Source organism: Oncorhynchus mykiss, chromosome 1 (assembly GCF_013265735.2).
Source record: "Oncorhynchus mykiss isolate Arlee chromosome 1, USDA_OmykA_1.1, whole genome shotgun sequence".
Taxonomy (NCBI): domain Eukaryota; kingdom Metazoa; phylum Chordata; class Actinopteri; order Salmoniformes; family Salmonidae; genus Oncorhynchus; species Oncorhynchus mykiss.
The window spans coordinates 90,187,073-90,211,595 of NC_048565.1; the positions used below are offsets into that span (position 1 = coordinate 90,187,073).

Here is a 24,523-nt window from a genome sequence, read left to right on the forward strand (position 1 = left end):
CCTAGACCAGCATGGTTGAATAAAAATAAGGCAGAACAGTTGAAACTGGAGCAGCAGCATGGCCAGGTGGACTGGGGACAGCAAGGAGTCATCATGTCAGGTAGTCCTGGGGCATGGTCCTAGGGCTCAGGTCCTCCGAGAGAGAGAGAGAAAGAAAGAGAGAAGGAGAGAATTAGAGAACGCACACTTAGATTCACACAGGACACCGAATAGGACAGGAGAAGTACTCCAGATATAACAAACTGACCCTAGCCCCCCGACACATAAACTACTGCAGCATAAATACTGGAGGCTGAGACAGGAGGGGTCAGGAGACACTGTGGCCCCATCCGAGGACACCCCCGGACAGGGCCAAACAGGAAGGATATAACCCCACCCACTTTGCCAAAGCACAGCCCCCACACCACTAGAGGGATATCTTCAACCACCAACTTAACATCCTGAAACAAGGCCGAGTATAGCCCACAAAGACCTCCGCCACGGCACAACCCAAGGGGGGGGGGGCAACCCACAACCCACAACCCACAACCCAGACAGGATGACCACATCAGTGAATGAACCCACTCAGGTGACGCACCCCCTCCAGGGACGGCATGAGAGAGCCCCAGTAAGCCAGTGACTCAGCCCCTGTAATAGGGGCAGAGGCAGAGAATCCCAGTGGAAAGAGGGGAACCGGCCAGGCAGAGACAGCAAGGGCGGTTCGTTGCTCCAGAGCCTTCCCGTTCACCTTCCCACTCCTGGACCAGACTACACTCAATCATATGACCCACTGAAGAGATGAGTCTTCAGTAGAGACTTAAAGGTTGAGACCGAGTTTGCGTCTCTGACATGGGTAGGCAGACCGTTCCATAAAAATGGAGCTCTATAGGAGAAAGCCCTGCCTCCAACTGTTTGCTTAGAAATTCTAGGGACAATTAGGAGGCCTGCGTCTTGTGACCGTAGCGTACGTGTAGGTATGTACGGCAGGACCAAATCAGAGAGATAGGTAGGAGCAAGCCCATGTAATGCTTTGTAGGTTAGCAGTAAAACCTTGAAATCAGCCCTTGCTTTGACAGGAAGCCAGTGTAGAGAGGCTAGCACTGGAGTAATATGATCAATTTTGTTGGTTCTAGTCAGGATTCTAGCAGCCGTATTTAGCACTAACTGAAGTTTATTTAGTGCTTTATCCGGGTAGCCGGAAAGTAGAGCATTGCAGTAGTCTAACCTAGAAGTGACAAAAGCATGGATACATTTTTCTGCATCATTTTTGGACAGAAAGTTTCTGATTTTTGCAATGTTACGTAGATGGAAAAAAGCTGTCCTTGAAATGGTCTTGATATGTTCTCCAAAAGAGAGATCAGGGTCCAGAGTAACGCCGAGGTCCTTCACAGTTTTATTTGAGACGACTGTACAACCATTAAGATTAATTGTCAGATTCAACAGAAGATCTCTTTGTTTCTTGGGACCTAGAACAAGCATCTCTGTTTTGTCCGAGTTTAAAGACCCTGGCCTATACCCTGATCTATACCCTATACCCTGGCCTATACACTGGCCTATACCCTATACCCTGGTCTATACCCTGGTCTAAACCCTGGCCTATACCCTATGCCCTGGTCTATACCCTATGCCCTGGTCTATACCCTATGCCCTGGTCTATACCCTATGCCCTGGTCTATACCCTATACCCTGGTCTATACCCTGGTCTATACCCTGGTCTATACCCTATACCCTGGTCTATACCCTATACCTTGGTATATACCCTGGCCTACACCCTGGCCTGTACCTTGGTCTATACCCAATACCCTGGTCAATACCCTATACCCTGGCCCCTGGTCCTACACCCTGGCCTGTACCCTGGTCTATACCCTGGCCTGTACAGGACAATAACATCATTGTGTTGGACACAGGAGATCTGATGATCGGATTCCCTTGAAGTCACAGTGGTTACACAGTTTGCTTGATATCCTATGTGCAACCATGGCCAACGTGTGTGTGTTTGTTTGTTTCTCTGAGGTTTAATGTAATGGCATGCTCCATAGGACTCATAGGGCTCATAGGGCTCATAGGGCTCATAGGACTCCATAGGACTCATAGGACTCCATAGGGCTTCATAGGACTCATAGGGCTCCATAGGGCTCATAGGACTTATAGGACTCATAGGGCTTCATAGGGCTCATAGGGCTTCATAGGGCTCTAGTCAAAAGTAGTGTACTAGGGATTAGGGTGCCATTTGGTCTGCTTCCTGTCTGCTCCTGGCACTGTGTTTCCTGTCTGCTCCTGGCACTGTGTTTCCTGTCTGCTCCTGGCGCTGTGTTTCCTGTCTGCTCCTGGCGCTGTGTTTCCTGTCTGCTCCTGGCGCTGTGTTTCCTGTCTGCTCCTGGCGCTGTGTTTCCTGTCCTAGCTCTGTCCCCAGTGGCACCATATTCCCTTCATAGTGTAATGGCACCCCTGCCGGCCCCACCAGCCATCTGGCAGTCAGATGTACTGGCCCTCAAGGGAACAGACAGGCAGGACGGTTCTCTCACTTCTACCCTACACAAAGAGGACAGAAAGAAGTAGATAACCAACGCTGTTGGACTGGGGCAATAAGCACACTAGCTGATACCAGAGCCATGTAAAGGGCATTCGAGTGTCGGACAGTGTAAGCTCTAAGGGGTGGTTCCCTCTGACTGTAGGTGGAAGGAGCTTGGGACCCAGAGGGAAGGGATTTTTGGGGAATGCAATTCACAATTTGGAACATGGCAGAAAACAAGTCACAGCAGAGGACGGGATGGAGTCTCTGACCAGCGTGGAGTCTCTGTGTCTCTGACCAGCGTGGAGTCTCTGACCAGCGTGGAGCCTCTGACCAGCGTGGAGCCTCTGACCAGCGTGGAGTCTCTGACCAGCGTGGAGTCTCTGACCAGCGTGGAGTCTCTGTGTCTCTGACCAGCGTGGAGTCTCTGACCAGCGTGGAGCCTCTGACCAGCGTGGAGCCTCTGACCAGCGTGGAGCCACTGACCAGCGTGGAGCCACTGACCAGCGTGGAGTCTCTGACCAGCGTGGAGTCTCTGACCAGCGTGGAGTCTCTGACCAGCGTGGAGTCTCTTACCACCTTTCACCTACTAAGACATACGCAATCATTTTTAGCTTCAGACAGCGGTGATTAGGAGACTAGTGGAGTGTTGTTGGGACAGTCAGACAGCCGTGATTAGGAGACTAGTGGAGTTTTGTTGGGACAGTCAGACGGCGTGATTAGGAGACTAGTGGAGTGTTGTTGGGACAGTCAGACAGCGGTGCTTAGGAGACTAGTGGAGTGTTGTTGGGACAGTCAGACAGGTTGGATTAGGAGACTAGTGGAGTGTTGTTGGGACAGTCAGACAGGTTGGATTAGGAGACTAGTGGAGTGTTGTTGGGACAGTCAGACAGCGGTGATTAGGAGACTAGTGGAGTGTTGGGACAGTCAGACAGCGGTGATTAGGAGACTAGTGGAGTGTTGTTGGGACAGTCAGACAGGTTGGATTAGGAGACTAGTGGAGTGTTGTTGGGACAGTCAGACAGGTTGGATTAGGAGACTAGTGGAGTGTTGTTGGGACAGTCAGACAGGTTGGATTAGGAGACTAGTGGAGTGTTGTTGGGACAGTCAGCCAGGTTGGATTAGGAGACTAGTGGAGTGTTGTTGGGACAGTCAGACAGGTTGGATTAGGAGACTAGTGGAGTGTTGTTGGGACAGTCAGGCAGGTTGGATTAGGAGACTAGTGGAGTGTTGTTGGGACAGTCAGACAGCGGTGATTAGGAGACTAGTGGAGTGTTGGGACAGTCAGACAGCGGTGATTAGGAGACTAGTGGAGTGTTGTTGGGACAGTCAGACAGGTTGGATTAGGAGACTAGTGGAGTGTTGTTGGGACAGTCAGACAGGTTGGATTAGGAGACTAGTGGAGTGTTGTTGGGACAGTCAGACAGTCAACATGAGTCAAGGACCAATTTAGCAGAATATAATTAAAAAATATATATATTTTCCCACAAATATGTATTAAATTATTCCCCAGAGTAAGAGTTATACTCTTCATTTCATAGCTTTCCTCTTGGTTGCACTGCTTCCAGCCCCAGGTTGAGATTTGGAGGGCTGGTCTTTGTTAGATCTTTTATCCAATCATATTCAGCCATCATGTGTTGCCAGGTGTCTAAAATCTGCCCTCAGGCCTTCAGAATCAACAGTGCGGGCGCTTGTAGCTTAAAGTGAATGGAAATTAATTGTGTCAACCAATCAGCTTTAGAGTTGGCTATTGTACGCCTGCTGGCTGGCTCCAGTGTTACACAGCTAGCAGGCGTAGTGCGTGCACATCTTTTGATTGGATAACCAATATTGAGAGGCAAGTCCTATGGGCAGGTCTATGCAGAACCTCAGAACTAGGAACCTGAATTTGATAAACAAATTAATTTGCGTACTACTAAGCTGTTTTTTCAACCCACAATGGCGGAAGGAGGAGAAGATATCGATTTGGTCGAGGATATAATTATAACGCCATTCTCAAGACGAACTTTTCAAGAAAAGTTAGACATTGTCAGGAGAGGTCGCCCGACGCCGACGCTACAAAGCCTGCCACAGGTGGGAAAGGGGTTCGTTCGCCACTTTCAAAGTTCCAACTATGAGCACTATCAATGGCTCACAGGCTCAGAGAAGCACTGCAAACTGTACTGCTGGGAATGCTTATTATTACAATTGAGCGAGAGAGGCGCAGGTTCAGTCAAATCTACGATGACACAGAGCGCATCTCAAGTTCACCCAGCGCACGCAGAGGCCCAGCACAAGGAGACCCTCGCACATACTACCAACAACTCAACAGCAATATTCTGGACAACATTCTTTGCCAGATACAAAACAGGTTTCAAGACCACAAAAAATGTATGTTTCTCTCCCTCCTGGACCCCCAGCACTTTCAGACCTACTGGAAAAAATTCCCACAAACAGCCTTCTGCAGCTTAACAGAGAGTCACGGAACACTGTTCGACCTATCCAAGCTAAAAACAGAACTGACTGTAATGTATGCTATGACTGATTTTGAAGGGAAAAGTCCCTCCGATCTCCTTGATTTCCTTAAGCAGAAAAATGTGAATGAGGACATGGGGCAACTTTACACATTGGCATGTGTGACAGTGACTATCCCTGTGTCCACGGCTTCTGTCGAGCGCTCATTCTCGGCCTTACAGCGAATCAAAACGTATTCCAGAAATGCTACTGGACAGACTCGGCTTTCAGCATTAGCCTCCATGTCGATAGAAAAGGACTTATTGGTGGAACTAAAACGCACAGATGGACTGTACAACAGAGTCATTTAAGTCTTCTTGAGGAAAGAAAGGAGGATGGATTTTGGGTTCAAATAATCAGTCTTTGGTGAGTAGGCATACAATGCATTTTATTTTTTATTAAATGTTTCGCATTTTATTTCGTTAATATTAAATAGCCTATATATTAACAAAAATAAAATGGCAAATAGCCTATGTTGCAAATTATATGTTTTCTTTCTTTCATTTTCAGTGAATAGTTGTGTGTCTTTATCATCACGGTGAAACTGCTTTGTGTGCGACACAACGCCTGGTTAAACTGCGTTTCTGTCTAAATGTATAGTGTCCAGAGCCGTGGCATCATAATGAGGGTAATAAGAGGTGGATTAATTCGGGTGGGACTGTGTAGGACCTCACTGAAGGCCCAGGCCCCAGGCCCACGGCACTGCTATTTAGTCATGTTGTAACCAAGGCAACTGTTTGGAACATTCCGCGTGTGTCTCGAATGGCAGCCTATTCCCTTTATATGAAAGGGCTCTGGTCAAGATTAGTCACTATGAAGGGAGTTTGGTTCCATTTAGGACGTCGCCTCTGTTTCAGATCATGTCTACCTGAAAGCTTTGCTTTGATTTGACTGTACCTAAGGCTACTGTGGTGTAGTGCTGGGTGGTATAACCGTATTTGACTATATACTGGTATTTATGAACGGACTGGTTTGGGTTTTTACTTTACCTTCCATAACGGTGTTTGAATGTTTGGTTTGTTAAATGTGATACGCCGTTGTGTAACGTCCATTTTTATAGTTTACTCGGCTACTTGAGTCATCCCTCTCTCTCTCTCTGTCTCTCTGTCTCTCTCTCTCTTTCTCTCTCTCTCTCTCTCTCTCTCAATTCAATTCAATTCAATTCAAGGGCTTTATTGGCATGGGAAACATGTGTTAACATTGCCAAAGCAAGTGAGGTAGATAATATACAAAAGTGAAATAAACAATAAAAATGAACAGTAAACATTACACATACAGAAGTTTCAAAACACGCCCCTTTCCACACAGACTAAGCCCCGCCCCCTGTCACTCAAGGAGCGCATTTGTTGTTGCCTGACCACGAGACACTTTCGTTCAGTCTGCATGGTCAGTGCAGCGCATGCAACAATGTTGATGACAACGACGTTGTTTCCACTTTGATCTTAATATAAATCCACAAGCGTTCTATGATTACAATATTAGTTTGTGTTTCTTACATCTGCAAACAGCTAGTTTGTATTTTCTTAGCAAGTTAAGCTAAATCGTTTTAGCCACTAATGCTAATCGCTAGTTAGCTGGCTAGCTAACAGTATCTTATAAATCAAAGGGGGATATATGAAGCATGAATATGTTGGCTATATGAATAAAGATTTAATGAAGCCAAAGATTATAGGGTCCCCTAGGAAACACTGAACATCACTTTGGTTCCTACCCTGTCACAATAACTTGTTCATGGCATTATCATTCGTTGTCATGTCAAACAAAACTGTATTCAAAGTGCCCACTATTATTTATATTCTAACTAGAGGTCGACCGATTTATGATTTTTTAATACCGATTTATTGGAGGACCAAAAAAAGCTGATACCGATTAATCGGACAATTTTATTTATTTATTTATTAAAAATAAAAATATATATATATATATTTTTTTTTACATATATATTTGTAATAATGACAATTACAACAATACTGAATTAAAACTTTTATTTTAACTAAATATAATATATAACATGAGTCTTCAATTTTCCCAGTTAAGAAGCTTTAGATTGTAGTTATTATAGGACTATTTCTCTCTGTACCATTTGTATTTCATAAACCTTTGACTATTGGATGTTCTTATAGGCACTATAGTATTGCCAGCCTGATCTCGGGAGTTGATAGGCTTGAAGTAATAAACAGCGCTGTGGTGCAAGCATTGTGAAGTGCTGCTGGCAAACGCAGGAAAGTGCTGTTTGAATGAATGCTTACGAGCCTGCTGCTGCCTACCACCACTCAGACTGCTCTATCAAATCATAGACTTAATTATAATATAATAAACACACAGAAACACGAGACTTTGGTCATTAATAAGCCACCTGCGACATTGTCTATTTTTCTAGCAAGTTTGATCTGAAAATGACATATATTTCTGAAGTCTCTCTCTGGATGCCCCAGGGTGGAAGTGGAAAGGGGAATATCTAGTCAGTTGTACAACTGAATGTATTCAACTGAAATGTGTCATCTGCATTTAACCCTCTGAATCAGAGAGGTGAAGGGGTCTGCCTTAATCAACATCCACGTCTTCACTGCCCAGGGAACAGTGGGTTAACTGCCTTGTTCAGGCGAACAGTGGGTTAACTGCCTTACTCAGGGGAACAGTGGGTTAACTGCCTTGCTCAGGGGAACAGTGGGTTAACTGCCTTACTCAGGGGAACAGTGGGTTAACTGCCTTACTCAGGGGAACAGTGGGTTAACTGCCTTGCTCAGGGGAACAGTGGGTTAACTGCCTTGCTCAGGGGAACAGTGGGTTAACTGCCTTACTCAGGGGAACAGTGGGTTAACTGCCTTACTCAGGGGAACAGTGGGTTAACTGCCTTGCTCAGGGGAACAGTGGGTTAACTGCCTTGCTCAGGGGAACAGTGGGTTAACTGCCTTGTTCAGGGGAACAGTGGGTTAACTGCCTTGCTCAAGGGAACAGTGGGTTAACTGCCTTGCTCAGGGGAACAGTGGGTTAACTGCCTTGCTCAGGGGAACAGTGGGTTAACTGCCTTGCTCAGGGGAACAGTGGGTTAACTGCCTTGCTCAGGGGAACAGTGGGTTAACTGCCTTGTTCAGGGGAACAGTGGGTTAACTGCCTTGCTCAGGGGAACAGTGGGTTAACTGCCTTGCTCAGGGGAACAGTGGGTTAACTGCCTTGCTCAGGGGAACAGTGGGTTAACTGCCTTGTTCAGGGGAACAGTGGGTTAACTGCCTTGTTCAGGGGAACAGTGGGTTAACTGCCTTGCTCAGGGGAACAGTGGGTTAACTGCCTTGCTCAGGGGAACAGTGGGTTAACTGCCTTGTTCAGGGGAACAGTGGGTTAACTGCCTTGCTCAGGGGAACAGTGGGTTAACTGCCTTGTTCAGGGGAACAGTGGGTTAACTGCCTTGCTCAGGGGAACAGTGGGTTAACTGCCTTGCTCAGGGGAACAGTGGGTTAACTGCCTTGTTCAGGGGAACAGTGGGTTAACTGCCTTGTTCAGGGGAACAGTGGGTTAACTGCCTTGTTCAGGGGAACAGTGGGTTAACTGCCTTGTTCAGGGGAACAGTGGGTTAACTGCCTTGTTCAGGGGAACAGTGGGTTAACTGCCTTGTTCAGGGGAACAGTGGGTTAACTGCCTTGTTCAGGGGAACAGTGGGTTAACTGCCTTGCTCAGGGGAACAGTGGGGAACCCTATTCCCTATATAGTGCACTACTTTGGACCAGAGCCCTATAGAACCCTATTCCCTATATAGTGCACTACTGTTGACCAGGGCCCTATAGAACCCTATTCCCTATATAGTGCACTACTGTTGACCAGGGCCCTATAGAACCCTATTCCCTATGTAGTGCACTACTGTTGACCAGGGCCCATTGTGCTCTGGTCAACAGTAGTGCACTAGGGAAAAGGGTGCCGTTTGAGATAGGTTTATGGGGCGGCAGGGTAGCCTAGTGGTTAGAGCGTTGGACTAGTAACCGGAAGGTTGTGAGTTCAAACCCCGGAGCTGACAAGGTACAAATCTGTCGTTCTGCCCCTGAACAGGCAGTTAACCCACTGTTCCCAGGCCGTCATTGAAAATAAGAATTTGTTCTTAACTGACTTGCCTGGTTAAATAAAGGTAAAAAAAAAAAAAAAAAAAAAAAATTCAGAGAGGTGCTGCTGCTCAGATTGTTGTTGAAGGCTGTAGCAGAAGGGCTCAGCATCAGATGAGGCTATAGTTAACATTGAAACACACCTAAACTCAGGATTGATGTAAAGCCTGTTGAAATGTTGAGCGGTACAGATCTAGAATCAGGGTTTACTGCTTGGTATGTTCTGAGAGAGCTGCTGGAAGTACTGTAGAAACATCATCAAGAAAAGCAATGGGAGAAATTGTCTCATTGTTATATTTCACTATTCATACGTTTCATCTTTCAATCAGCAGGCTACAATTTGAACGTGGTGGTGTTGGAATCAACACAGATTTGTGAAACCTCTATAGTGTGCATGCAAGTGTGCCTCAGTGTGGCCTCATAGTGTGACTGAGTCCCCACTGCTGTTGACTTCCTGTGTCTGAGTCAAAGTACTCTCCTCTGTTCCTCTGTTTGACTTCCTGTGTCTGAGTCAAAGTCCTCTCCTCTGTTCCTCTGTTTGACTTCCTGTGTCTTGAGTCAAAGTCCTCTCCTCTGTTCTTCTGTTTGACTTCCTGTGTCTGAGTCCACTCTCCTCTTGTCGTCCCCAGCTGCTTGTGGAGTATGGGTACAACTGCCAGCGCAGCGCCACAACCCGTCTCTGTCTCAGGCTCCATATCCTCTGTAGCAGCGCCCCAGCATCCTCCTCCGCGTGAGAGTCTCCATGGCAACGGGGCGGTGAACAGCAGGCAGTCTCTCAGCATGAGCTCTTCCCAGACGGTGAAGATCCACAGCGGCAAGGCCAAGTCTATCATCACCAACAAGGTGGCGCCTGTCGTCATCACGTAAGTCTCATCACGCCTCCAATCATTCAAGTCACGTAGCCACCATCCAAGGGATGTTACCATGAGAATCCCTGAGGCTTTGATCACTAAGGTGTGAATAGATGGGGGAATGGTGAAGTGTGTGGGGACGGGGGATGGGACGAGGGTAGTTGAGTTGTGTGTGTGTGTGTGTGTGTGTGCTGTTATCTAATTTGTCTTGTCTTGGGTTCAGAAGATAAGGTCATTTATCTTATCTGACTAATTAAATGTTGGGTCAGTCTCCAGTGGAGACCTCAGTACCACTGAGAGGGATTGAATGCTTTGTTTCACCATGTTGCAGATGACGGCTACGTTATCTTCTGTATTCCAGATATAATTGCAGACAGGAATTTCAGATCCACGATGACCTCTTCAGAACAAACTACAAAGTGGGCCGGATATCAGACTCAATGCCTGAACACTACTTGGTACAGGTAGGAAGAAAACACACCATGTTGTTACCCCTTGTTACTTCACATTGATGTTGTTGTTACTTCACATTGATGTTGTTACTTCACATTGATGTTGTTGTTACTTCACATTGATGTTGTTACTTCACATTGATGATGTTACCCCTTGTTACTTCACATTGATGTTGTTACCCCTTGTTACTTCACATTGATGTTGTTACCCCTTGTTACTTCACATTGATGTTGTTACCCCTTGTTACTTCACATTGATGTTGTTACTTCACATTGTTGTTGTTACCCCTTGTTACTTCACATTGATGTTGTTACCCCTTGTTACTTCACATTGATGTTGTTACCCCTTGTTACTTCACATTGATGTTGTTACTTCACATTGTTGTTGTTACCCCTTGTTACTTCACATTGATGTTGTTACCCCTTGTTACTTCACATTGATGTTGTTGTTACCCCTTGTTACTTCACATTGATGTTGTTACTTCACATTGATGTTGTTACCCCTTGTTACCTCACATTGATGTTGTTGTTACTTCACATTGATGTTGTTACCCCTTGTTACTTCACATTGATGTTGTTACCCCTTGTTACTTCACATTGATGTTGTTGTTACTTCACATTGATGTTGTTGTTACGTCACATTGATGTTGTTGTTACCCCTTGTTACGTCACATTGATGTTGTTGTTACCCCTTGTTACGTCACATTGATGTTGTTACTTCACATTGATGTTGTTACCCCTTGTTACCTCACATTGATGTTGTTGTTACTTCACATTGATGTTGTTACCCCTTGTTACTTCACATTGATGTTGTTACCCCTTGTTACTTCACATTGATGTTGTTGTTACTTCACATTGATGTTGTTGTTACCCCTTGTTACTTCACATTGATGTTGTTACCCCTTGTTGCTTCACATTGATGTTGTTACCCCTTGTTACTTCACATTGATGTTGTTGTTACTTCACATTGTTGTTGTTGTTACCCCTTGTTACTTCACATTGATGTTGTTACTTCACATTGTTGTTGTTACCCCTTGTTACTTCACATTGATGTTGTTACCCCTTGTTACTTCACATTGATGTTGTTACCCCTTGTTACTTCACATTGATGTTGTTACTTCACATTGTTGTTGTTACCCCTTGTTACTTCACATTGATGTTGTTGTTACTTCACATTGATGTTGTTACCCCTTGTTACTTCACATTGATGATGTTACCCCTTGTTACTTCACATTGATGTTGTTGTTACTTCACATTGATGTTGTTACCCCTTGTTACTTCACATTGATGTTGTTACCCCTTGTTACTTCACATTGATGTTGTTACCCCTTGTTACTTCACATTGATGATGTTACCCCTTGTTACTTCACATTGATGTTGTTACCCCTTGTTACTTCACATTGATGATGTTACCCCTTGTTACTTCACATTGATGTTGTTACCCCTTGTTACTTCACATTGATGTTGTTACTTCACATTGATGTTGTTACCCCTTGTTACTTCACATTGATGTTGTTACTTCACATTGATGATGTTACCCCTTGTTACTTCACATTGATGTTGTTACCTCTTGTTACTTCACATTGATGTTGTTGTTACTTCACATTGATGTTGTTGTTACCCCTTGTTACTTCACATTGATGTTGTTACCTCTTGTTACTTCACATTGATGTTGTTGTTACTTCACATTGATGTTGTTGTTACCCCTTGTTACTTCACATTGATGTTGTTACCCCTTGTTACTTCACATTTATGTTGTTACCCCTTGTTACTTCACATTGATGTTGTTACCCCTTGTTACTTCACATTTATGTTGTTACCCCTTGTTACTTCACATTGTTGTTGTTGTTACCCCTTGTTACTTCACATTGATGTTGTTACCCCTTGTTACTTCACATTGATGTTGTTACCCCTTGTTACTTCACATTTATGTTGTTACCCCTTGTTACTTCACATTGATGTTGTTACCCCTTGTTACTTCACATTGATGTTGTTACTTCACATTGATGATGTTACCCCTTGTTACTTCACATTGATGTTGTTACCCCTTGTTACTTCACATTGATGATGTTACCCCTTGTTACTTCACATTGATGTTGTTACCCCTTGTTACTTCACATTGATGTTGTTACTTCACATTGATGTTGTTACCCCTTGTTACTTCACATTGATGTTGTTACTTCACATTGATGATGTTACCCCTTGTTACTTCACATTGATGTTGTTACCCCTTGTTACTTTACATTGATGTTGTTACTTCACATTGATGTTGTTACCTCTTGTTACTTCACATTGATGTTGTTGTTACTTCACATTGATGTTGTTGTTACCCCTTGTTACTTCACATTGATGTTGTTACCCCTTGTTACTTCACATTGTTGTTGTTACCCCTTGTTACTTCACATGGTTGTTGTTGTTACCCTTTGTTACTTCACATTGTTGTTGTTACCTCTTGTTACTTCTTCACATTGTTGTTGTTGTTACCCCTTGTTACTTCACATTGATGTTGTTACCCCTTGTTACTTCACATTGTTGTTACCCCTTGTTACTTCACACTGTTGTTGTTACCCCTTGTTACTTCACATTGATGTTGTTGTTACTTCACATTGATGTTGTTACCCCTTGTTACTTGCGTGGCCATTGGTCCTTTTGATCCACCTATCACCTGTCACAGAGCTGTTCAGGCATGCCCAGACCCTTATTGTTACCGGGGAGGTTGTTTACTCACATAGATCACTACGGTTTCACCTGACCGCTTTAAACAAGGATGGACATCTGATAATGAATGACGAGGCTACAGAGATCAGTGTGAAACGAGCAACACTAACGGTTTTCCACAAAAGTGGAAGCGGAGGCCCCCTTCAACATACTATTGTTGCTAATCGCTAATGTTGCTCATTTCACACTGATGCTATAAAGACCACCTTGAATAAATGTGTTATGAAGTCCTGGTAGGTATTTATTTATTTATAGGGGACAATGCACATTAGTCAACATCTATATTACAATAATGTAACATCCATGTAAATGGGGTTAGCCGTCAGGTATGTAGTCCCTGGGCAGGTATGTAGTCCCTGGGCAGGTATGTAGTCCCTGGGCAGGTATGTAGTCCCTGGGCAGGTATGTAGTCCCTGGGCAGGTATGTAGGTTCCCTTGAAGTGTTCCCCGTACTGACTCTACTGTACCCCCAGGGCCCGTACTGACTCTACTGTACCCCCAGGGCCAGGGCCCGTACTGACTCTACTGTACCCCCAGGGCCAGGGCCCGTACTGACTCTACTGTACCCCCAGGGCCCGTACTGACTCTACTGTACCCCCAGGGCCAGGGCCCGTACTGACTCTACTGTACCCCCAGGGCCAGGGCCCGTACTGACTCTACTGTACCCCCAGGGCCAGGGCCCGTACTGACTCTACTGTACCCCCAGGGCCAGGGCCCGTACTGACTCTACTGTACCCCCAGGGCCCGTACTGACTCTACTGTACCCCCAGGGCCCGTACTGACTCTACTGTACCCCCAGGGCCAGGGCCCGTACTGACTCTACTGTGCCCCCAGGGCCCGTACTGACTCTACTGTACCCCCAGGGCCCGTACTGACTCTACTGTACCCCCAGGGCCAGGGCCCGTACTGACTCTACTGTACCGCCAGGGCCAGGGCCCGTACTGACTCTACTGTGCCCCAAGGGCCCGTACTGACTCTACTGTACCCCCAGGGCCCGTACTGACTCTACAGTACCCCCAGGGCCCCTACTGACTCTACTGTACCCCCAGGGCCAGGGCCCGTACTGACTCTACTGTGCCCCAAGGGCCCGTACTGACTCTACTGTACCCCCAGGGCCCGTACTGACTCTACAGTACCCCCAGGGCCCGTACTGACTCTACTGTACCCCCAGGGCCCGTACTGACTCTACTGTACCCCCAGGGCCCGTACTGACTCTACTGTGCCCCCAGGGCCCGTACTGAGTCTACTGTACCGCCAGGGCCCGTACTGACTCTACAGTACCCCCAGGGCCCGTACTGACTCTACAGTACCCCCAGGGCCCGTACTGACTCTACTGTACCCCAACAGCAGCTGTTGATGGAAAAAGGGTGTTTCTAAATGCATGTATTTGATTGAGTGACGGTTCTGTGTGTCTGTAGGGTGAGTTCTTCATGGTCCAGGACGTGTACAGCAAGGCTGACGTCCTCAACACTACAGGCAGCTACGGAGCGCCAAACTACCGCCAGGTGAAAGGAAGCTACCCGCTGTACGGCATGGGCCAGCCCAGCCTGAATGGCTTCAAACAGGTCCTCCAAAGACTACAGAGTCAAGGGCATGAGGTTAGTGCACTGCCCTCGGGGGGGGGGGCTCTATTTTCTTCATAGTGCACTACTGTTGACACTTAGGTCTGTGTTTCTCTGTCTCTGTGTCTCTCTCTCTCTCTCTCTCTGTCTCTCTGTGTCTGTCTCTCTGTCTCTGTGTCTCTGTGTCTCTGTGTCTCTGTCTCTCTCTCTGTCTCTGTGTCTCTGTCTCTCTCTATCTGTCCCTGTCTCTCTCTCTGTGTGTCTCTGTGTGTCTCTCTGTCTCTCTGTCTCTCTCTCTGTCTCTGTGTGTCTCTCTGTCTCTCTCTCTGTCTCTGTCTCTCTCTCTGTCTCTCTCTCTCTCTCTCTGTGTCTCTCTCTGTGTCTCTCTTGGTCAATGTTTCTCTCTCTCTCTCTCCCTCTCCCTTTCTGTGTCTCTGTCTCTCTGTCTCGGTCTCTCTGTCTTCCTCTCTCTGCCTCTCTGTGTCTCGGTATCTCTGTCTGTCTCTCAATTTCAATTCAAGGGGCTTTATTGCTATGGGAAACACATGTTAACATTGCCAAGGCAAGTGAAGTAGATAATTAACAGAAGTGAAATAAACAATACAAATGAACAGTAAACATTACACTCACAGAAGTTACAAAAGAATAAAGACCAAACAGTCTTTTGTACAGTGTTGTAACGATGTGCAAATAGTTAAAGTACAAAAGGGAAAATAAACATAAATATGGGTTGTATTTACAATGGTGTTTGTTTTTCACTGTTTGGCCTTTTCTTGTGGCAACAGGTCACACATCTTGCTGCTGTGATGGCACACTGTGGTATTTAACCCAATAGATAGGGGAGTTTATCAAAATTGGGTTTTTTTCTTTGTGTAATCTGAGGGAAATATGTGTCTCTAATATGGTCATACATTTGGCAGGAGGTTAGGAAGTGTAGCTCAGTTTCCACCTCATTTTGTGGGCAGTGAGCACATAGCTTGTCTTCTCTTGAGAGCCAGGTCTGCCTTCGATGGCCTTTCTCAATAGCAAGACTATGCTCACTGAGTCTTCTCTGTCTGTCTGTCTGTCTGTCTGTCTGTCTGGCAGTCTGGCAGTCTGGCAGTCTGGCTGGCTGGCTGGCTGGCTGGCTGGCTGGCTGGCTTGCTTGCTTGCTTGCTTGGCTTGCTTGGCTGGCTGGCTGGCTATCTTTTCTTCCGCCTGTTGTCTTTGTGTCGTGGATGAATATTTTGAGGGGTTAGGTACTCTGTCCGTGCTTTGGGACAGACAGACGCACTGTGCCACTAAACACAAACCCTGGCTGTGTGGCAAATGGCACCCCATTCCCTATATAGTGCGCTACATTTGACCAGGGCCCATAGGGCTCTGTATAGGGAATAGGGTGCCATTTGGAAGGTATCCCCATGTGGAATGAAGGAAAATAAAGAAAATCTCTCAGGGTCGTGAGTCCAGTATGGAAACTCACTGTAATCCAAATGAAATAAACTTAATTATATAGCCGCGAGTTCATGATCAATTCCTGACTCATGTGGTTCACGTCAAATGACAACGGAATGTTTCCAATTGGGTTTTGGAACAAAACTTTACAGATTCTACAACCAAATAACTGGCCTGTTGACTTGTTATTATTCCTGGGCCCGTATTCAAAACAGTATCTGGGTTTTAGAGGGCCGATCTAGGATCAGGTTTACCCTGTCTACATCATCTTATTAATTACTGCCTCTTTTTGAATGTAGGCCATATGATTTCTCTCCTCTCTTCCCAGGAGGTGATGTTCTTCTGTGTGCGTGAGGAACCGGTGGTGTTCCTGCACCTGGAGGAGAACTTTGTTCCATACACCCCGCGGAGGAAGGAGAACCTCCATGAGAATCTCCATGGCCTGGACAAGGAGGAGACGGTGGAGACCCTGGAGCTCACCATCAGGAAGGAGGTGACCTGGCCTCCTCCTACTAATAAACCCAGAAACCTCTTTATCTATCAATATACTGGCCTCCTCCTACTAATAAACCTAGAAACCTCTTTATCTATCAATATACTGGCCTCCTCCTACTAATAAACCTAGAAACCTCTTTATCTATCAATATACTGGCCTCCTCCTACTAATAAACCTAGAAACCTCTTTATCTATCAATATACTGGCCTCCTCCTACTAATAAACCCATAAACCTCTTTATCTATCAATATACTGGCCTCCTCCTACTAATAAACCTAGAAACCTCTTTATCTATCAATATACTGGCCTCCTCCTACTAATAAACCCAGAAACCTCTTTATCTATCAATATACTGGCCTCCTCCTACTAATAAACCTAGAAACCTCTTTATCTATCAATATACTGGCCTCCTCCTACTAATAAACCTAGAAACCTCTTTATCTATCAATATACTGGCCTCCTCCTACTAATAAACCTAGAAACCTCTTTATCTATCAATATACTGGCCTCCTCCTACTAATAAACCTAGAAACCTCTTTATCTATCAATATACTGGCCTCCTCCTACTAATAAACCCAGAAACCTCTTTATCTATCAATATACTGGCCTCCTCCTACTAATAAACCTAGAAACCTCTTTATCTATCAATATACTGGCCTCCTCCTACTAATAAACCTAGAAACCTCTTTATCTATCAATATACTGGCCTCCTCCTACTAATAAACCTAGAAACCTCTTTATCTATCAATATACTGGCCTCCTCCTACTAATAAACCTAGAAACCTCTTTATCTATCAATATACTGGCCTCCTCCTACTAATAAACCTAGAAACCTCTTTATCTATCAATATACTGGCCTCCTCCTACTAATAAACCTAGAAACCTCTTTATCTATCAATATACTGGCCTCCTCCTACTAATAAACCTAGAAACCTCTTTATCTATCAATATACTGGCCTCCTCCTACTAATAAACCTAGAAACCTCTTTATCTATCAATATACTGACCTCCTCCTACTAATAAACCTAGAAACCTCTTTATCTATCAATATACTGGCCTCCTCCTACTAATAAACCTAGAAACCTCTTTATCTATCAATATACTGGCCTCCTAAAACCCAATGTCCCTCTTGATCCAGCAGTAGACAGCTTGTCTACACTACAGATTAGAGTTCGACCGATTAATCGGACTGGCCTGAATAATTAGGGCCGACAGTGGGTTAACTGGTCTAGGAACGGTGGGTTAACTGGTCTAGGAACAGTGGGTTAACTGGCCTAGGAACAGTGGGTTAACTGGTCTAGGAACGGTTGGTTAACTGGTCTAGGAACAGTGGGTTAACTGGTCTAGGAACGGTGGGTTAACTGGTCTAGGAACAGTGGGTTAACTGGTCTAGGAACGGTGGGTTAACTGGTCTAGGAACAGTGGGTTAACTGGTCTAGGAACGGTGGGTTAACTGGTCTAGGAACGGTGGGTTAACTGGTCTAGGAACAGTGGGTTAACTGGTCTAGGAACAGTGGGTTAACTGGTCTAGGAACGGTGGGTTAACTGGTCTAGGAACGGTGGGTTAACTGATCTAGGAACGGTGGGTTAACTGGTCTAGGAACGGTGGGTTAACTGGTCTAGGAACGGTGGGTTAACTGGTCTAGGAACAGTGTGTTAACTGGTCTAGGAACGGTGGGTTAACTGGTCTAGGAACAGTGGGTTAACTGGTCTAGGAACGGTGGGTTAACTGGTCTAGGAACGGTGGGTTAACTGGTCTAGGAACGGTGGGTTAACTGGTCTAGGAACGGTGGGTTAACTGGTCTAGGAACAGTGGGTTAACTGGTCTAGGAACGGTGGGTTAACTGGTCTAGGAACAGTGGGTTAACTGGTCTAGGAACAGTGGGTTAACTGGTCTAGGAACAGTGGGTTAACTGGTCTAGGAACAGTGGGTTAACTGGTCTAGGAACAGTGGGTTAACTGGTCTAGGAACAGTGGGTTAACTGGTCTAGGAACGGTGGGTTAACTGGTCTAGGAACGGTGGGTTAACTGGTCTAGGAACGGTGGGTTAACTGGTCTAGGAACAGTGGGTTAACTGGTCTAGGAACAGTGGGTTAACTGGTCTAGGAACAGTGGGTTAACTGGTCTAGGAACAGTGGGTTAACTGGTGTAGGAACAGTGGGTTAACTGGTCTAGGAACAGTGGGTTAACTGGTCTAGGAACAGTGGGTTAACTGGTCTAGGAACAGTGGGTTAACTGGTCTAGGAACAGTGGGTTAACTGGTCTAGGAACAGTGGGTTAACTGGTCTAGGAACAGTGGGTTAACTGGTCTAGGAACAGTGGGTTAACTGGTCTAGGAACAGTGGGTTAACTGGTCTAGGAACGGTGGGTTAACTGGTCTAGGAACGGTGGGTTAACTGGTCTAGGAACGGTGGGTTAACTGGTCTAGGAACAGTGGGTTAACTGGTCTAGGAACAGTGGGTTAACTGGTCTAGGAACAGTGGGTTAACTGGTCTATTAACTGGTGTAGGAACAGTGGGTTAACTGGTGTAGGAACAGTGGGTTAACTGGTCTAGGAACAGTGGGTTAACTGGTCTAGGAACAGTGGGTTAACTGGTCTAGGAACAGTGGGTTAACTGGTCTAGGAACAGTGGGTTAACTGGTCTAGGAACAGTGGGTTAACTGGTCTAGGAACAGTGGGTTAACTGGTCTAGGAACAGTGGGTTAACTGGTGTAGGAACAGTGGGTTAACTGGTCTAGGAACGGTGGGTTAACTGGTCTAGGAACGGTGGGTTAACTGGTCTAGGAACAGTGGGTTAACTGGTGTAGGAACAGTGGGTTAACTGGTCTAGGAACGGTGGGTTAACTGGTCTAGGAACGGTGGGTTAACTGGTCTAGGAACAGTGGGTTAACTGGTCTAGGAACAGTGGGTTAACTGGTCTAGGAACAGTGGGTTAACTGGTCTAGGAACAGTGGGTTAACTGGTCTAGGAACAGTGGGTTAACTGGTCTAGGAACGGTGGGTTAACTGGTCTAGGAACAGTGGGTTAACTTTCTGTTCAGGGGCAGAATGACATGAAACACTTATTTTCCACCATAATATACAAATAAATTCATTAAAAATCCTACAACGTGATTTTCTGGATTTTTTTTCTCATTTTGTCTGTCATAGTTGAAGTGTACCTTTGAAAATGACAGGCCTCTCTCATCTTTTTAAGTGGGAGAACTTGCACAGTTGGTGGCTGACTAAATACTTTTTTCCCCCACTGTATATTGTCGTCAAGGCTTTATATGGTGGAGCGAGAAGGGTGTGTCTGAAAAGTTTTATAGCCCATGACTCTTCACAGGGGCGGGCCACTGATTTGAGCAGAGTCCTAACCTTATGAAAACCCAAATCTCACATTTTAGAAGCTAAAATCACATTTCATCCCATCACAAATAATTTAATATTCAAACGTTTATATTAAATAACAATTCCATGTGAATCCGATAACTCTGATGTGTAGACTTTCCACTGTAGAGTTTATGTCATCTTATCATTGATGAGAATGTCTCAGATGACAACCGAACTGACATCATATTCATTAAGTACCACCACATATGTTCAATTGTTCGGATTACCAGAATATAGTTAAATTCCCCCACCTTCTGATGTTCCCAGAATCTCTATGTTAACCAAGGGGTTTGCAAATGTAACATCAGTAGGGTAGAGAGAGGAAAAAGGGGGGAAGAGGTATTTATGACTGTCATAAACCTACCCCCAGGCCAATGTCATGACACAGGGTTGGTAGGGACAGGGTTGGTAGGGTTGGTAGGGACAGGGTTGGTAGGGACAGGGTTGGTAATGACAGGGTTGGTAGGGACAGGGTTGGTAATGACAGGGTTGGTAGGGACAGGGTTGGTAATGACAGGGTTGGTAGGGACAGGGTTGGTAGGGACAGGGTTGGTAGGGTTGGTAGGGACAGGGTTGGTAATGACAGGGTTGGTAAGGACAGGGTTGGTAGGGACAGGGTTGGTAGGGTTGGTAGGGACAGGGTTGGTAGGGACAGGGTTGGTAGGGACAGGGTTGGTAGGGATAGGGTTGGTAATGACAGGGTTGGTAATGACAGGGTTGGTAGGGACAGGGTTGGTAGGGACAGGGATGGTAATGGTTGTGGTGTTAGATGTGTCCTCAGACGTTGTTCTCTGTAGCCCCTGAAGAACTCCTCCAGCAGCCCCGTGTAACACCCACCTGGGTGATGTTTCCTCTGCTGCAGAATCGGGTGCTGAAAGCTCCCCACACATCAGTCCAGAGTACTAGTCATCCTCATTACAAGGCAGCCCTCTGCCATCTCAGCAGTGCAGTTCTCTTACGCTTTGAGTGGGGAAACGACAAGCTGTCTCAAGAATGCATCTTTTAAATGCAAACATTCAGCTGACTAGCTAGCAACATCGAGATACCATCATTTCTGCAGGTCTGATACTCGAGACAAGTAGATATATTGGATCAAAATGATATTAGTTAAAGAAATAAAAATCATTACAACGAACAAACAAAGCAGGTCAAATCGTCTGCAGTGTTTCCTAACGTCAGTAATAAGACTCTGATGCTCTCTGGTTTCTCTAGCTGCACTCTGATGCTCTCTGGTTTCTCTAGCTCCACTCTGATGCTCTCTGGTTTCTCCAGCTCCACTCTGATGCTCTCTGGTTTCTCCAGCTCCACTCTGATGCTCTCTGGTTTCTCCAGCTCCACTCTGATGCTCTCTGGTTTCTCTAGCTCCACTCTGATGCTCTCTGGTTTATCTCTAGCTCCACTCTGATGCTCTCTGGTTTCTCTCTAGCTCCACTCTGATGCTCTCTGGTTTCTCTCTAGCTCCACTCTGATGCTCTCTGGTTTCTCCAGCTCCACTCTGATGCTCTCTGGTTTCTCTCCAGCTCCACTCTGATGCTCTCTGGTTTCTCTCCAGCTCCACTCTGATGCTCTCTGGTTTCTCTAGCTCCACTCTGATGCTCTCTGGTTTCTCTAGCTCCACTCTGATGCTCTCTGGTTTCTCTAGCTCCACTCTGATGCTCTCTGGTTTCTCCAGCTCCACTCTGATGCTCTCTGGTTTCTCTCCAGCTCCACTCTGATGCTCTCTGGTTTCTCTAGCTCCACTCTGATGCTCTCTGGTTTCTCTAGCTCCACTCTGATGCTCTCTGGTTTATCTCTAGCTCCACTCTGATGCTCTCTGGTTTCTCCAGCTCCACTCTGATGCTCTCTGGTTTCTCTCCAGCTCCACTCTGATGCTCTCTGGTTTCTCTCCAGCTCCACTCTGATGCTCTCTGGTTTCTCCAGCTCCACTCTGATGCTCTCTGGTTTCTCCAGCTCCACTCTGATGCTCTCTGGTTTCTCTAGCTCCACTCTGATGCTCTCTGGTTTCTCCAGCTCCACTCTGATGCTCTCTGGTTTCTCTAGCTCCACTCTGATGCTCTCTGGTTTCTCCAGCTCCACTCTGATGCTCTCTGGTTTCTCCAGCTCCACTCTGATGCTCTCTGGTTTCTCCAGCTCCACTCTGATGCTCTCTGGTTTCTCTAGCTCCACTCTGATGCTCTCTGGTTTATCTCTAGCTCCACTCTGATGCTCTCTGGTTTCTCTCTAGCTCCACTCTGATGCTCTCTGGTTTCTCTCTAGCTCCACTCTGATGCTCTCTGGTTTCTCTCTAGCTCCACTCTGATGCTCTCTGGTTTATCTCTAGCTCCACTCTGATGCTCTCTGGTTTCTCTCTAGCTCCACTCTGATGCTCTCTGGTTTCTCTCTAGCTCCACTCTGATGCTCTCTGGTTTCTCTCCAGCTCCACTCTGATGCTCTCTGGTCTCTCCAGCTCCACTCTGATGCTCTCTGGTTTCTCTCCAGCTCCACTCTGATGCTCTCTGGTTTCTCTCCAGCTCCACTCTGATGCTCTCTGGTTTCTCTAGCTCCACTCTGATGCTCTCTGGTTTCTCTAGCTCCACTCTGATGCTCTCCGGTTTCTCTAGCTCCAGTCTGATGCTCTCTGGTTTCTCCAGCTCCACTCTGATGCTCTCCGGTTCTCTAGCTCCACTCTGATGCTCTCCGGTTTCTCTAGCTCCACTCTGATGCTCTCTTGTTTCTCTAGCTCCACTCTGATGCTCTCTGGTTTCTCCAGCTCCACTCTGATGCTCTCTGGTTTCTCTAGCTCCACTCTGATGCTCTCTGGTTTCTCTAACTCCACTCTGATGCTCTCTGGTTTCTCTAACTCCACTCTGATGCTCTCTGGTTTCTCTCTAGCTCCACTCTGATGCTCTCTGGTTTCTCTCCAGCTCCACTCTGATGCTCTCTGGTTTCTCTAGCTCCACTCGGATGCTCTCTGGTTTCTCTAACTCCACTCTGATGCTCTCTGGTTTCTCTAACTCCACTCTGATGCTCTCTGGTTTCTCCAGCTCCACTCTGATGCTCTCTGGTTTCTCTAGCTCCACTCTGATGCTCTCTGGTTTCTCTAACTCCACTCTGATGCTCTCTGGTTTCTCTAACTCCACTCTGATGCTCTCTGGTTTCTCTCTAGCTCCACTCTGATGCTCTCTGGTTTCTCTCCAGCTCCACTCTGATGCTCTCTGGTTTCTCTAGCTCCACTCGGATGCTCTCTGGTTTCTCTAACTCCACTCTGATGCTCTCTGGTTTCTCTAACTCCACTCTGATGCTCTCTGGTTTCTCTAACTCCACTCTGATGCTCTCTGGTTTCTCTCTAGCTCCACTCTGATGCTCTCTGGTTTCTCTCCAGCTCCACTCTGATGCTCTCTGGTCTCTCCAGCTCCACTCTGATGCTCTCTGGTTTCTCCAGCTCCACTCTGATGCTCTCTGGTTTCTCCAGCTCCACTCTGATGCTCTCTGGTTTCTCTAGCTCCACTCTGATGCTCTCTGGTTTCTCTAGCTCCACTCTGATGCTCTCCGGTTTCTCTAGCTCCAGTCTGATGCTCTCTGGTTTCTCCAGCTCCACTCTGATGCTCTCCGGTTCTCTAGCTCCACTCTGATGCTCTCCGGTTTCTCTAGCTCCACTCTGATGCTCTCTGGTTTCTCTAGCTCCACTCTGATGCTCTCTGGTTTCTCTCCAGCTCCACTCTGATGCTCTCTGGTTTCTCTAGCTCCACTCGGATGCTCTCTGGTTTCTCTAACTCCACTCTGATGCTCTCTGGTTTCTCTAACTCCACTCTGATGCTCTCTGGTTTCTCTAACTCCACTCTGATGCTCTCTGGTTTCTCTCTAGCTCCACTCTGATGCTCTCTGGTTTCTCTCCAGCTCCACTCTGATGCTCTCTGGTCTCTCCAGCTCCACTCTGATGCTCTCTGGTTTCTCCAGCTCCACTCTGATGCTCTCTGGTTTCTCCAGCTCCACTCTGATGCTCTCTGGTTTCTCTAGCTCCACTCTGATGCTCTCCGGTTTCTCTAGCTCCACTCTGATGCTCTCTGGTTTCTCTAGCTCCACTCTGATGCTCTCTGGTTTCTCCAGCTCCACTCTGATGCTCTCTGGTTTCTCTAGCTCCACTCTGATGCTCTCTGGTTTATCTCTAGCTCCACTCTGATGCTCTCTGGTTTCTCCAGCTCCACTCTGATGCTCTCTGGTTTCTCTAGCTCCACTCTGATGCTCTCTGGTTTATCTCTAGCTCCACTCTGATGCTCTCTGGTTTCTCCAGCTCCACTCTGATGCTCTCCGGTTCTCTAGCTCCACTCTGATGCTCTCCGGTTTCTCTAGCTCCACTCTGATGCTCTCTGGTTTCTCTAGCTCCACTCTGATGCTCTCTGGTTTCTCCAGCTCCACTCTGATGCTCTCTGGTTTCTCTAGCTCCACTCTGATGCTCTCTGGTTTATCTCTAGCTCCACTCTGATGCTCTCTGGTTTCTCTAACTCCACTCTGATGCTCTCTGGTTTCTCTCTAGCTCCACTCTGATGCTCTCTGGTTTCTCTCCAGCTCCACTCTGATGCTCTC

General features: G+C 46.4%; 1 protein-coding gene across 4 annotated transcripts in view; it reads left to right on the forward strand.

Moving 5' to 3' along the window:
* Nucleotides 1-24,523, forward strand: part of LOC110518596 (paladin) — a 160,550-nt gene that overhangs the window by 29,813 nt on the left and 106,214 nt on the right. For all 4 annotated transcript variants that reach the window (XR_005053304.1, XR_005053303.1, XM_036988516.1 and 1 more), the window contains exons 2-5: nucleotides 9,705-9,938; nucleotides 10,288-10,390; nucleotides 14,515-14,694; nucleotides 16,421-16,585. Coding sequence is in view for 2 of the 4 variants with exons in the window: in XM_036988516.1 (XP_036844411.1) it covers nucleotides 9,718-9,938; nucleotides 10,288-10,390; nucleotides 14,515-14,694; nucleotides 16,421-16,585 (669 nt within the window). In the remaining 2 variants the exon portion in view is untranslated. The remainder of the gene's footprint in view (nucleotides 1-9,704; nucleotides 9,939-10,287; nucleotides 10,391-14,514; nucleotides 14,695-16,420; nucleotides 16,586-24,523) is intronic.